The sequence below is a fragment of the Equus quagga genome, chromosome 18, assembly GCF_021613505.1.
Source record: "Equus quagga isolate Etosha38 chromosome 18, UCLA_HA_Equagga_1.0, whole genome shotgun sequence".
Classification (NCBI taxonomy): domain Eukaryota; kingdom Metazoa; phylum Chordata; class Mammalia; order Perissodactyla; family Equidae; genus Equus; species Equus quagga.
This window is the reverse complement of record NC_060284.1, coordinates 34,281,606-34,297,758: the sequence shown is the minus strand read 5'-3', so window position 1 is coordinate 34,297,758 and position 16,153 is coordinate 34,281,606. Positions and strand designations below refer to the sequence as shown.

Sequence of the window (16,153 nt, the reverse complement as noted above, 5' to 3'; positions counted from 1 at the left end):
CAAGCATTTTGAAAAATGTCTCAGAGTAATCTCCTTGTAAACAATTCATTATTGTATGAACATTTAAGGATCTTGATTACCAGTGTTACAATTCTTTTTCTTTTTCTTTGAGGAAGATTAGCCCTGAGCTAACTGCTGCCAATCCTCCTCTTTTCGCTGAGGAAGACTGGCCCTGAGCTAACATCCATGCCCATCTTCCCCTCCTTTATATGTGGGATGCCTACCACAGCATGGCATGCCAAGCAGTGCCATGTCCACACCCAGTATCTGAACCAGGGAACCCCAGGCCGCTGAAGCAGAACGTGCACACTTAACTGCTGCGCCACCGGGCCAGCCCGTAGTGTTACAATTCTTGATAGCTCCCCTTCAGTCACTGAAGAGCTCAACAACAGGGCTTATTATCGTTCTATCTCTACTCTTTTCATTACTTTTTTTTTTTTTCCTTTGGAGAGGAAGATTGTCCCTGAGCTAACATCTATTGCCAATATTCCGCTTTTTACTTGAGGAAGATTGTCGCTGAGCTAACATCTGCACCAATCTTCCTCTATTTTGTATGTGAGATGCCACCACAGCATGGCTTGATGAGTGGTACACAGGTCCACACCCTGGATCTGAACCCACAAACCCTGGGCCACTGAACTGCTGAAGTGGAGTGAGCAAACTTAACCACTACACCACTGGGCTGACCCCTTTTTTCATTACTCTTAATTTAAATATCCATGTGGACAATCCATCCAACACTTAGCCTCTATATGATGATCTTATCCTAGATGCACCCCTACGATCATACCTTAGACCTGAAGATCTCAATTTCAAGCATCTCACAATCTGAACAATGCTTCCTACTTCTGGATCTCTTTCCCTAATCTCACCACTCTAACACTTCTCCAAAACTCCAATCCACTGACCCTATCACTTTTTTTTTCTTTTTTAGCATCTATTATTACCTCTAAATTTTAATTTCTCACTCCTATAATCCCTGCCTTGCTCCTTTCTCATTCTGTCAGTATTCACCTGACAAAACCCCAAACCTGTTAAATCCAATTCTCTGTCTATTCCATACTTTTTATCAAGTAGCTGAACAAGACTAGCAAAAAAAAATACAACTGTGCTGCTCGTTTTCACTTTAAATTCATGACCACAAACCTCAAAGTGGGCCCTCACTGCTGCCAGGCAAACACACTGCTCCCCTTTACCGCAAAAGGCCTTAAAAAGGAGTTGACTATAGTTGCTATCTGCATTTCTTCCCCTCCCATTCTTTCTTAAAGCTACTCTGATCAAGCTTTCATTCTCATCACTCTTCTGCGTATCTTGCCTAGGTTACCACTTATCAGTCCCAGCAGCATTTATGATTACTCTTTCCTCTTTGAACCACTTTCTTTACATGGCTCCTAAAACAACGCATGCTTGCAGCTTTCCTTCCATCTCACTGGCCCCTCCACTTTACTCTCCTTTGCTGGAATTGCCTCCTCTGCCCCACCTCCCCAGGGCTGAGTCTTCAGACCTCTTCCCCTCTCTATCAATACTCATTCTCTGGGTAAACTCACCCAATCTTCTCATGGCTTTAAATACCACACATAAGCTAATGACACCCAAATTTATATCTTCCACCCTACGCTCCCCTGAACTCTTAGATACATATATTTACCACTCTCTGTCCTGTACACTGCACTCCAGCTACATTGCCCTTCTTGCTGTTCCTTACACATGCCAGGCATGCTCCTGTCTCAGCGAGTTTACTTGAACTTCCCTGTACCAGGAATGCTCTTCCTCTAAATAGTCCCATGCCCCTCTCCTTCATCATTAAGGTCTCTGTTCAAATGTCACCTTATGCAGAGGACTTTCCAAGCCTTCCTAAAATAACATCCCCTTACCCTTCATAGCATTTATCACCGTTATCTATTTGCATGTTCATCTGCTTTATTGACCCTATCTCCTATTAGTAGATTAGATAGTAGATTAGAAAGTAAGCTACATGAGGGTAGGGTATTTGCCCATGTTGTTTACTGCCTAGCACAGAGTGAGCACTAAAACATTTTTTTTCATGCTTTTGGGTTTTTTTGGTGAGGAAGATTGGCCCTGAGCTAACATCTGTTGCCAATCTTCCTCTTTTTTTTTCTTCCCAAAGCCCCAGTACATAGTTGCATATCCTAGTTGTAAATCATTCTAGTTCTATGTGGGATGCCACCACAGCGTGGTTTGACAAGCAGTGTGTAGGTCCACACCCAGGATCCAAACCAGCGAACCTCGAGCCACCAAAGCAGAGAGCACACCAATTTAACTACTCGGCCATGGGGCCAGCCCCCTAAAACATTTATTAAATGATTTTAAGCTATGTTAAAGTTTTCTGCTTTATCTCCAAGAGGTTGGATTATGAGAACATTTTAACAGATAAGTTGTACATTTCAGGAATGTTTGAGTTTTTTACAGTCAACAGGTATTACTTTTGTTATCAGAACAGAGGAAAAGAATAAATAATTAAAATGTTAAAGCTTAACAATAATGAAAAAGAATCAAATTATATAAATTTCAGACTATATTTACGTAGACTACTAAGAAAAAATTTTTAAAATAAATCCATAGGACTTAGACAAGGATGACACGTAGTTTTCATCTTGAAAGCCAACTGCAGGTGATTAGTTATGGCTACTTGAAGCCCTATATTGAAAGGGACCCTGAAGATGAATTGGGCTCAGCAGAAAAGAAGGATGTTTTCCAGGAAAATGGAAGGGGTGGGAATTGTGGCATTTATGCCAGATAAACGCTGCTCCATGACTTTAAATCTATGTGTGTACTATTACCAACCCCTTATATTCAGCTGAGTGCTCCCACTCCATATCAACACGTCTACCACCTACTTGAGATCTCCATATAAATGTCTAATAAGAGATCTCAAATTCAGTAACAACTAAAACAGAAGTTTCGATCTGCAATGCTCTTCAAAAACAAACAAACATTACTCTTCCCCTAGTGTTCTTTCAGTAATGACACCTTCATCCACTCAGTTTCTCATGTAAAAGCTCTAGGAATTATCCTTGATTCCCTTCTTTCACTCTAGCCTGACCAAAACATTCACATCCACAAGCAAATCTTATTAGCTCTACACCCAAAGCATTTTCTCATTCTATCTGTCTCTCCACCTCTTGGATGAGTACCTTAGATCAAGCCGCCATGGCCTCTCTGCAATAGTTTTCTAGCTGGTCTGTATTTTTGCATTCTTGTGCCCTTATAATCCATTACCTACACAGCAGCCAAAATGATTTTTAAAAATACAAATCAAATAATTCCACTCCTCTCTGGCTCCCCACTGCACCTGAAATAAAACCCAAACTCTTAGCCCAGGCCTGTGTCTCCAGCTTTAATAATTCCCTATTTGCGATTAGAGAAAGTAACTCTGAGGCTGAAAAAACACAAATTTATTTTGATTAAAACCCAAAATATAGCAACTTTTTGCCTGGAGGGGTCTGGTGCTGACTTTACAATAATAAAAATATAGTTTGCCCTCATGGAGCTTAAGAGAGAAAATAGGCTATTTCAATATACGGTCATGCACCACATAAAGCCATTTCAGTCAACAACAGACAACATATACAACAACGGTCCCATAAGATTAGTACCTTATAGTCTAGGTGTACAGTAGGTTATACGATCAAGGTTTGTGTAAGTACACTCTATGATGTTCGCACAATAACAAAATCACCTAATGATGTATCTCTCAGAACATATCCCTGACTGTAGTAAGTAAATGCCATGAGAGGAATAGTAAAAGATGCTATAGGTATAACCCAGTCTGAGAAGGGGAGAATCAGGACATGCTTCCTGAATGAAGTGCCATTTAAACTGAAATATGATCTGAAGGATGAGTAGCTGTGATGTATCTATTTGTCGGGGGCAGGGGGAAGGGAGAAAACATTAAATTAAGAGTATTTTGGAGAGAGGAAATATGATCAAAGCCCAGAATCCAGAGAGCTCATAACACATTTTCAGGAAACTAAAAGTAGTTTATTGCGGGTGGAGAGCAGAACAGAAATTGAGAGGGGGTGAGAGAAAGACTGAAGAGAAATATGGGTACCATCATGAAGCCCAATTAACAAGTTCGGACTTTATCCTGAAGGTTAGAAAGAGCCACTGTAGAATTTAAGGCAAGAGAATGTTTCCATGCACCATAATCTCCATTAAAGAAAGATCACTTTGACCACAGTGTGGAGAAGAGTTTAGAGGGAGAAAGAGAGGCCAACCTCTTCCAAGTGATAAATTATAGCAGAATTAGGATACCATCAGTGGAGATTAAAAAAAACTAGTGAATATTAAGATCCTACTCTAAGAAGTATTAGAAGCAGCTAAAATTATATTACAAAACAAAATAAAATGAACACTGAACACTAACATAAAGAGGTACAGGTGGAAGTCACCAAATCTATCAGGAGATGTTTCATAGAATATGTGTGATGTGTACGCTAAACTTTCAAGGAAGTGTTATAAGATATCCAAAGATGAAGTAAAGGTATTCCAAGCTTTATAAAAGACTTTTAGAAAGCAGAGTTGCTTCCTAGTGCAAATAATTTACAGAAATTTAAAAAATTATCTACATGTTTAAAATGTATATCCTGTTTTTTAGGTAAAAACTTAAAAATCTGTATTTATGACTAATTTATATGATTATAATTTCATCGTAATTTATTAAGTCTATTCTATTCAACTACAAGCTATAAAATTCATCATGGCCTGCCCTATAGGAGGTCTTCATTATCATTAGAAAGTTTTACTGACAGTAAAATCATACAGATAAATCAAACAAAAACAGTCCAATCAAGACATGTATATGTATAATTAATTTTTAAGTTAAATAATGTGAGACTGTGAAATAAAGGCACATATTATTCCATTATTCTGATAAAAATTAAACCAATAATAAAAATGTATCTCAGCATGAGATAAATTTAAGAGATAATAACTATACAATCTAATTCAGCAGGTATTTATTGAGAACTTAGACACACACACTTTTGTATACACATTGACACTATGGTAGGCAATAGAGGCAGAAAGAGATAGGAGATAGATTTTTCCTCAAGAATTTTAAAATCTAGCCAGGGAGACAGACATAGGCAGACTTTAGTAAGCGTTTTTAAAAGACTTCTGCAATGACTTTATAAATTAAATAGTTCTAGAAGAAGAGACTTTAATATTGTTTTGCATGTGACAGTGCAAGATGTAGACATCAAAGGAATAAGATTCTAACTATAGTTAATACATTTTACATTGCCAATGTTCTACTCCACAAATAGAGTATGGATTCAAGAAAATTACTAGTAATTTGAATTACAGACCAAAAAGAAGTATCAAAACCAAGACAAGAAATAAATGGCAATAGGGAAAAATAGGAAGATGAAAAAGGAAACCAACACAATAATAAGTTGTATTTTAGATCTGTAATTTAAGTAGCACATTTATCACGCCCCATTTTAATACATGGAAGTAACATACTAACACTTACCTTATAACTATAAGCATGGATATGAGAATTGAACAAATTGGATCTGCTATCATTAGACCAAAATTTTGCATCATGATGGCAGAGGCAATTACACCGATACTCCCAAGTGTATCTGCGAGAATATGTAAAAATACACCTAGAAATAAAGCATAATCAGAATCAAAATAATATCTTCTGATCAACTGAAAATAGAAATATTTTTTAAACTATATTCTTGATTTTATATATTAAAAACTACCAATTTGAAAATCACAAGGCATGCAGATTCTTAGTAACAAAATAATAGTACCTTTGGGAATTGAAATAATCTTTCTCTTTTCAAATTGGCAGGGTTAAAATACCTGTCCTAAATTATACTTGCTCTAACGATCCTTACTATTTTGGTATAATATAAATGAAGAAGTAGAGAAATAAGCTGATTTTAAAAAGTGTTTGAACACATTCATCTCTGGTTAAAAGAGTCCAGATGTTAATTAATAATCTGTTAGAAGAAAACGGCAGACTGAAAGAATTGTTCGAGAAAACTTTGTTTATAACTACAAATATATGTACACACAGAGCCCTCTGCTGGGAATTAAAATTATTACTACCTGAGACTAGAATTTCCTATGGACCATAACTCTACTAATTCTGATATATTTATCAATTATCCTGAAGATTTTGCTAACTAAAATTACATAGTAAGCTCAAACTTGATATGAAAGAAAGTAGGGATTTGAATATTTTAAAGTGGATATAATATATATATACAGACATATAGAGATATATATACATTTTTTTGCTTTTTCTCCCCAGATACCCCCAGCACATATTTGTATATTTTAGTTGTGGGTCTTTCCAGTTGTGGGATGTGGGACGCCACCTCAACCTGGCCCGACAAGCAGTGCCATGTCCGCGCCCAGGATCCAAACCAGCAAAACCCCAGGCTGCCGAAGCAGAGCATGCAAACTCAACCACTTGGCCACGGAGCCGGCCCCTATAAAATATATTTTTGACTTTTAATAATTAAATATCAAACTGGTAGGATACTGATATTCTACTACCCAACAACCTAGATATAACATGATACTGTGATTTATAATTAGAAATATATATTTGGTCTTTGTCCCTGTTTCTGGCACAGAGTTCCTAAAACACTTGGAATTTCCTAAGTGATGAGAATGACACAGGCATCTCTAGTCAATGTTAATGAGGTGACTCTGGACCACACCTAAGGAGAAGCAACCACGTGATATTAGAGGGTTGGAAATTTCAGTCCCACCCTCCTGACTTCTGACCTCTTGGTGTCGGAGAATTGTTTGCTGGTATGTGGGGAAACCCCTTCCATCAGAATTGAGTGCAGAATATTAGTTAGTGATCACAAGTGGGATCAGAGACAGAACTCATTAAATATTAACATCTAATAATTGATAGTTGACTGGAAAACCATCAAAAAATGTCAAGAAGGAGATTGAAAATACATTATTTCTAAAAAGACTTAGCTAAGACAATAAATCATTTAACATTTAGATCCTTACTAGGTAAAATTTAACGTACAAGAAAACTGTCTCCTGAACAAACTTCAACCATATGTTGCTAAAAACAGAACATTCTTCAATAGCACCAATTATTCTATCTGAAAAGAAATACCTAATGTGTAAAAAGCATGTGTCTACTTTAGAAATACTTATTTTCCTTTTTTATTATTCACTGGACAAATTAAAGGCAAAGCATTTATTTCTCAAGTGTCAAACATAGATTTACTGAAACTTGAAAAGACTTTTAATAATTTAAAAACAGACTATTAATGAGTCCCATGGAACCTTAATGTGCTCTAGGAAAATATGCTTCAATTCACGTGGTACTGTGGAGTATTACATCAATTATTATAGCAAATACAACTCACTCCTCAGTAACTGATATACTTTTCATTTGTATAGAGTATTGACCTTTATAACAATTCTTCAAAACGCTAATGGGTCTCTTTTCTATAACAAAAATAATATTATGCCAGAAACTTCCTCATAGAAAAAAATTTTTTTTCTCTAGGGTATCACAAGTAGCAAAGAAATAAATAGATTTATAAGTATTGGGATCACATTAAGTTTTAAAAATAAGACTGGAGGAAAATGCACATTGAAGTAGATTGAGGGTCCTTAAGATTCAAAAGTCTTAAGTGACATGATTTCAAACCTTTATATTCTTTAATCAGTATTTTGATAGAATCAGAAATGAAAATAGCTCTAAACACTGAAAGGAAAAAGAAAAGAATCATTTGCTCTTCACTTTTCTTTGATTGAAAAGTCCCTGGCTGCATCTTATTTGCTGACCTGAAAACTGGTTTTATTAGGAAATGTCATTAATTATCTAAGCCCTTCTTACTTTCGAGAACTCTTAAGAAAAATCACTAAAGAAAGAAATCTAAACAGACATGTTTAATTTATATAAAAGTTGAAAGCCTTACAAGACCTGATAGGATACTCATAATCTAACTGCCCAAGAACCTAGAAAGCCAGGGGTCACATTGAAGATGCAGCAAATAACTGAAAAATTCAGCTAACTCAGTTTCCATGCATGAGTATCTATGTGACAAAATTTTAATGCCAGGCAGTTAACCCTATCCTTCAGCTATCTCCTACTGGGCTGTTTCAGCCACCATAAATTGATGGATACTCAGAAAACATAAACTGATTTTCGCAACAGACTGTTAAAAGATAATTAGGAAGGCAAATCTAACCTCCCTTCCCTCAGCTTGTGATGATTTCCAAAACTAAAAATAAACTCATTATCAAGACTAATTTATAGCATTGAATATAGATGCATTACATACGCATGATTACACGCCATTTCAGCAAATGCCATTCTAAAACAATTCAATATATTTTGCAAATGAAAAACTAGTGACTGGAAGACACATTTAAGCCTCTTGAAATAAATTCCTCAGAATGGAGGAACATATTCATATTGAAATAATAAAAAGCAAGAGCTATATCAAGAAACAGAGAGAAAAAGAAGCGCTGTAGAGATTGGATCACAAGCTACTGAGAAAGTCAAACTGAAGTCAAAAGTTAATAAAGGCAGGAAGAAGTGGAGCTGGGAATTAGGAAACCTTGCCAACAAAGTTTACATGCTAATTCAGAGCCAAAGACTGGTTCACATCTCAAAAAAGAAACTACGATAGTTCAGAGACAAGACTGGGTTTTTTCTGGCTTGTAAAATTTTGTAACGTATCATTGTACATGATAGGTAAGCTCCTCTTTAGGTACCATCATTTGATGTCTATGGATATGACCGAGGTCTCACTTTGCCTACATTAAAAAAATATATAATAAATTTTATTTTTGAGAGCAGTTTTAGGTTCATAGTAAAACTGAGGTGAAGATACAGAGATTTCCAAAATACCCCCATCCAAACTTACGCATAGCCTCTCCCATTGTCCACATCCCTCACCAGAATAGTTTTCGTTACAACTGATGAAACTACATTGACACATCATCATCACCCAAAGTCCATAGTTTACATTGGGGTTCACTCCTGGTATTGTGTACATTCTTTGGGTTTGGATGTTATTACATTTTTAGCACTAAATTTTTCCACAACATAAATACATATTGAATATTATTCTTGGAAAAATTATTTAATAATCCTACAAAGGCAAACATACTACTATGGTATTACTATAGTCACTGGCATGAGTATTATTTATATTTAAGCAGTATAGTTTCTGAATATTTTAACTGTATATATAAAAAAATCAGTAGGAAGGCTAAAATTTTAAACATAAATGGTATGCTATCTATTTTTCTTAAAGGAAAACTTCAGACAAATCAAAACTATGAAACCAGTTTCATAAAACTGAGAATTATACAAATTCCTTGTCATACCTTGTAAAATCTGTCGGCTGGGTCCTGTTGTTTCTTTTAAGGAGGGACCATCTGCAGAGAGTTAAGTTAAATTATTTTAAAACATGTCTTCAATTCCTGATTCAATTTTTACAATTCAGAGTACTTTTCATTCAAATGTATCACGAAGGCTGCATGACTATATAGCCATATCAGACCTACAAAATTATTTTTTTAATTTAATGGAGATAGACATGGGCAATTTCAAAATGCATCAGAGTACAGAGTATTTAGGAAATTATTATATTAAGCAATCTGGTAAGATAAAAATACAGTAAATTAAAAACAGTGTGAAAGTCTTCTAACATTCATAACATACCTTCTATAGCTTGTTATGCTAATTTTACAAGTGGAAAATTGAATAAAAACAAAACCACTGCTTGAAGTTATTAAGAAGTCCAAGAAATGAAGCCAGGACAGCATCCAGGAAAACTGGACTATGGCAACAGCTTCTAGATGGGCGTGGCAAGCTTTTCACACAGAAGAGATAAAAATACGTTTTCATTTTGCCTTTATGATGAGAAAAATACTGCAATTTTTGAATTTGAAGATTGCTAATCAGCTTTAACATCGAAGTAGAAAATATGGGTAAAGAATGTAAAAGATTAGCAAAATTCGTTAAAAGGGATCATCAAGAGGACTGAAAGATTTCTTATCATGACTAACAGGAAGCCTGCCTGCCTGGGGTCGTAGTTCTTGGCCCACAGCACCAAAGAGCTGACATACCCTTATAACTACAGCTTTGTTAGAACATTGTAACAACGTCAAGAGGTATAAAAGCATAAGGCTGCACAATGATTTCTGTCTGGATATGGCACTGCTGTGTGGGGAGTAAGATGTAGCTACCTTGAAAATCCTGCTGATGGTCAAAAGTGTAACTATTCTAAAAATCCAGCTCCTAATCAAGGCACCAGATTTCAATCTATAGGTAGCAGGTCCAGATAGTCATTTTTGACATAATTATTTTAAAAGGTATATTCTGTCATACTAATATAACAGCTATATAAGACAATGTAACTCTCATCTACATAAAATCTGAAAGTCTTTCTAGATATAAAATTTATCTGTAGCAGAGACTGGCTAGTTGCTTACAGACCCATTTCTTCTTCCTCTTTGATAAACAACTAAACTACATTTACCAGGCTCCCCTGAGTTAGGTGGTATATGTGACTGAGTTGTAAACAAAGAAATATGATAGGGGCCAGCCCAGTGGTGCAGCAGTTAAGTTCACAAGTTCTGCTTCAGCGGCCCAGGGTTCGCTGGTTTGGATGCCGGGTGCGGACATGGCACCACTTGGCAAGCCATGCTGTGGTGGGCGTCCCATATAAAGTGGAGGAAGATGGGCATGGATATTAGCTCAGGGCCAGTCTGCCTCAGCAAAAAGAGGAGGATTGGCAGGAGATATTAGGTCAGGGCTGATCTTCCTCAAAAAAAAAAAAGAAAAAGAAAAAGAAATATGATATGTAAACCACTTCCAGGCTTGTAAGAGTACCCCACATTATCTTTTATGTACTCTATCTCTAGCTAGACGCAGAGAATCCAGGGGTGAATTCCAAGGGTGAAGAATCCCACTGATGGAAAGAACCTGGATCCCTGAATTGCCGTGAGGAACAGATCCCCCCAGCCCTCTACACTATCAACCCAACAGCAAGATATAAATCTTTACTGCTAAGTCACTCTGATATGAGCAGCTAAAACAAACAAAAACAGCCAGCTTTACTCAAAGTGCAACATTCAAATAAATATGAAGCTCACAGTATTTCCCAATGAGACTATAATGTCTCACGGGCAAAATGGAATCACGGCCCTGTTGGTTTTGTATTCTCCGATTGTCTTATATAATACTGACGGCAGAATAACAGTTAAGAGCAGATTTTAGAGTCAGGTTCCCTGTGTTTGAAGCCTAGCATTTCCATTTAGTAGTTTCTATGATCTCTAGCATTTCCATTTAGTAGTTTCTATGATCTCTTTGTGCCCTGATGTCATGCCAATTCTTCTTTCCCACTTACCCTTCTCCCTCTTGACCAAAAAAGGGCTACCTTTCACCTATCTAGAATCTTACTGCAGCGGATTGCCCAGGGTATTAGAAGAAATCTTGGGCAACAAACAGGGCTCAACTGCAAATGTTGCTTGTAACGTTAGAAAAGTAATGACTTTACGGCTAGCAAATCCTTTTGTAAGCAACACGGTTTCCAATTCTCTGCTTTTAATAAAATGTAGTAATTTGCTAATGAAACTGTTAATTAATAGATCACAAAAATAATTTTTAAGAATAGAAAGCACTGTAAATAATTTTTAATAATACCTCATTATGTAATTTTTGGAATGTAATTCTGAAAGTGTTCAAAGAACTGAGTGAAAGTGCTCTAACAGAATTACTTCTAATTAAGGTTTCTTAGTACTTACATTGTAAAGATGAGAAATAGGAACACAATTGATGCCAAAACCTGTTTTACACTAACAATTGTTATTTATCCAAAACTAACTGGAAAAAAAAAAAAAAAAAAAGGAGCTCCAATCATTAGGATACATATTTCAAATAAAATGTTGCTTTTTTAAGGTTATATATGTATCAAAATTTGAAAATAGAATTATTTTTATTGACTTTGTACTAGTAAAAATTACAATAACTCCATCCAAAAGAAAGGTTTACTGCTAAGTCTTCTGTCCCTAGGAAATAAAAAATTTACATATGTATACGTATTTTATTGCCAGGAAGTATAACAGATGATCAATTAAAGATTTAACACAAATATAACCCATTATTATAACATTCTGGAAAGGAAATGGAATGGAAATAAGAATTCAAGGAGAAAAAGGATACTGTAAAATTTATAACTGTTTACACGTTTTTGAATGAGTAACAGTGGGCCTCAATCACTAAGGTATTTTAGATACTACTGAATATATTCAATAGAGTAATACAGAAATTTCATTCTAAAATATTATCTACAATGTGTCAGAAGTTATATTCTTTGCAATTATTTAAACAAATTTTTTTTAGAAATCATCTTAAAAATGTATGAGGGATACACAATTTTCAAAAATTGTTTTGAGATGCATGTGAGCAAAACTTAAGAAAAGCAAGGTTTTAAAGCAGATCGATGTAATAGTTACAAAAATGTAGCAAATTTTAGAGACTTAAAAATTAAGGAGTTAGTACTCAATCTCCAAGCGCCCTTTCATATCTTCACATCTAAAGCTTTAAGATTCTATGTGGCAAGTACAGACAATATTTAAGCATATAATTTATTTAAAGATTAATCAAATTGTATCACCTAAGCAGCTTCTATTAATCTATACTCTAAAATTTCATGAATAAACTGTTTAAAATATAATTTTAAAATAAAATATTAAGTCGAAAAATGTCTTATAATTTAGTGTCCAATGTTATGTAAGTTAGAACATAAAGATAGCTAAGGGAACGTAGACATAAATCAGATGATATCAAAATTACAATGAAAACGTGAAAAATTGAAAACCTCTGTTGTGTTTTTATAAGTCTCTCTCTCTCTATATATATAGCACAAAAGGCCTCATCATGCTTTAAAAAAATCATGACTTTCATGTGCTAAAATGCAATTGTTCCTCATTCACTCACACTCACTTAAAATAGTGGCATTTTATTATGATACATTCCCTGAAAAAAAGCTATATCGACTGCCTTATACCAAGTTAATTTCATTATATACTAAAAATGAACTAGCCCTGGGAACGATTTAGTCTGATTCATTAGAAAGTAAGTTGATTGTAGTATCTTTTTAACAGACTGTATCAACTAGGAAAAGTAATCTACACCATTCTGTTTCTTTGGAAGGTTGTCCATTTGAAAGTCTTTAGGCTGTACTCACCATGAGAATGAAAGTGTCCATGGCCATGACCATGATCATGGCTATGTGCAGCACCATGTTTCAATTCATGACTATGGCAATGATCTCCATGGCCATGCACCTGATCCAGAGCACCGTTGAAGAGGGAATGACTGTGTCCATGGCCTAAAAAACAGAGTGTTACAACAAAAGGTATGTAAAATACATTATTTAATGGTTACAATAATACTGATATTAGTGAAAAGAATTAGCTTTAAAACCAGATTAATTCAATAAACGTTTACTTGTGAAAAGTGTCATCGATTCATTAAAACAATACTGAGTTCCTACTATGGAGTACAGAAAGGAAATGAAAGCATGGAGGGAAGTGGCAGACATTACTGGAGATGAAAATAAGTGAGAAGTGAGAAACATTTAAGAGATTAGATGTGATTTATTCATTCAAGAAATATCTATTTGGAATACATTATGTTACAGACACCATTTTAGGCACTGGGGATAATGCAGTGAATGATACAGACAAAAATCTTGGCCAAAACTTTGCAAAGTACCATTACACACACTAACATAGATAAAACAAGATGTATGCATATGGTCACACTGAGGAAGAGTCAAGGAAGCTGCTGCATTTGGTAAAAGGATGAGTAAAATTACATTAAAGGAGGCAGAATCCTTAGGAAAAAACAATGCAAAAACCTCTCTCCGTAGCAGACCTAAAAACTACTAAACCATCAAAGAAACATCTTATAGCAGCTATTCCAAAGCATAGAAAAAGACTGGATGTTACCTAATTCAAAAATATCACTTATATTCACAAAAATCTTAAATACCAGTAAATCAAATCTAGCATTGCAGTAAATGAAAATGGGGAGATCAACTTCCAGAATGGTGAAGAGGAGATGTTGGCAAACTAGTTCTCCCTCTCAAACAATGAAAATATGAGGAACACAACTAAAAATCAACCATTTCAGAACTCTGGAAATTAACCAAAACCATAAAATGAACTGAAAAGCAACTATCCAAGAGAAACCACCAAACCTCAGTAAGGCAGCAGGGTCTTTGATGTTTTCACTTGGGCTTATTCCCATTCCATCTCCTGCCCTAGCTCAGCTGAAAGTTGCCAAAAGCCAGCAGCACCGCATACAATGGAGAGATCTGATTTCTTTCAAAGCTCTGTTAAAAGCACCACCTCCAGAACACAGTCAATATTTTGTTCAAATTTGCAGTTTCCTGAAAAAACCTCTATTTTCAATGGACTCAGAGCTAAGCTCTGAGAATTTAATGGCCACACATCACAGGAAATGAATTAGTCCAAGTAAGTCACTTAAGAAAAATAACAACAACAATCAACTTTGAGAGGAGAGGATGAGGTAATGTGATACCAGAGTTGTTTTAGTATAAAATATCCAATTTTCAACAAAAAAATTGTAAGACATGCAAAGAAAAGAGGAAAGTATGCCACATACACAGGGAAAAAAAACCAGCCAACAGAAAATGTTCCTGAAAGGAAACCAGATTTTGGACTTAACAGACATGGACTTTAAATTAGCTATCACATATATGTTCAAAGAACTAAAGGAAATCATGTCTAAAGACTGACAGTATAACAATGATGACTTACCAATAAAGAATATCAATAAAGAGCTAGAAATTACAAAAAAAGAACCAAACAGAAATTCTGAAGTTAAAAAAAAAATCTAATGACTGATATAAAATATCCACTTTAGAAGGGCTCAACAACAGATCTGAGCTGCAATAACAGCAAACTTGATGATGGACCAACAGAGATTATCCACTCTGAGGAGTGGGTAAAAAAGAAAATTAAGAAAAGTGAACAGAGCCTTAGAGAGCTACAGAAACACCAAGTGTACCAAATTAGGCATAATAGGAATCTCAAAAAGAAAAGAGAAAAAAAAAGACAGAAAAAATACTTGAAAAAATAATGGCTGGAAACTCCCCAAATTTGATTAAAAATATTAACCTACACATTCAAGAATCTCAGGAAACTCCAAGTAGAACAAACTCAAACATAGCCAAAACTAGAGACTTCATAATCAAACTGATGAATGGCAAAGAGAAATCTTGAAAGTTGAACAGCAAAATAAAAATGACTTCTTATGTACAGGGGAACTTGAGTAAGATGAACTACTAACTTCTCCACAAAAACCTTGGAGGCCAAAAGACAGTGAGATGACAAAACCAAACGTTAGAAAAAGATTCAACCAAAATTTTAAATTCAACTAAAATCCAATCCACATCCACACAAAGAAATAAAGAGCTCCAGGAAAGGTAATTATGAAAGAGAGGATAAACATATATTTTCATTTGTAACTCATTTCTTCTCCTATGTGTTTTAAAAGATCATTGCATAAAGCTAAAATTATAAAACTGTACTGATGGGTTTGTAATGTAAAAACATGTAATAATTTGACAATAACAGTACAAAGAAGGAAGGTGGGAATGGGGGTATAATGAAGCAAAGTTTTTCTGTATTATTAAATTACTATTAATCTGAACTAGATTGTTTTAAATTAAGATGTTACTTGTAATCCTCAGGGCAATAATTAAGAAAATAATTCAAAAATATATAAAAGAAACAACAAAAGAATTAAAAAGGTACACTAAAAATATTTCATTTAAAAGACAGGAATCAAGGAATAGAGTAACAAAAAGACAAAAAATATAGGGGCTGGCCCCATGGCCGAGTGGTTAAGTTCCCACGCTCTGCTGCAGGCAGCCCAGTGTTTCGTTGGTTTGAATCCTGGGCACGGACACGGCACTGCTCATCAAACCACGCTGAGGCAGCGTCCCACATGCCACAACTAGAAGGACCCACAACGAAGAATATACAACTATGTACTGGGGGGTTTGGGAGAGAAAAAGGAAAAAATAAAATCTTAAAAAAAAAAAAAGACAAAATACGTAGAAAAAAATATTAAAATGGC

At 35.2% G+C, this 16,153-nt stretch overlaps 1 protein-coding gene across 1 annotated transcript in view; it reads right to left on the bottom strand.

Annotated features, from left to right (window-relative positions):
* The window catches only part of SLC30A7 (solute carrier family 30 member 7), a 76,764-nt gene that overhangs the window by 35,416 nt on the left and 25,195 nt on the right, over positions 1 to 16,153 (bottom strand). Inside the window, exons 6-8 of the mRNA XM_046645247.1 lie at positions 13,230 to 13,373; positions 9,361 to 9,411; positions 5,498 to 5,633 (exon numbers count right to left, since the gene is read on the bottom strand). Of these exons, the coding sequence (XP_046501203.1) occupies positions 5,498 to 5,633; positions 9,361 to 9,411; positions 13,230 to 13,373 (331 nt within the window). The remainder of the gene's footprint in view (positions 1 to 5,497; positions 5,634 to 9,360; positions 9,412 to 13,229; positions 13,374 to 16,153) is intronic.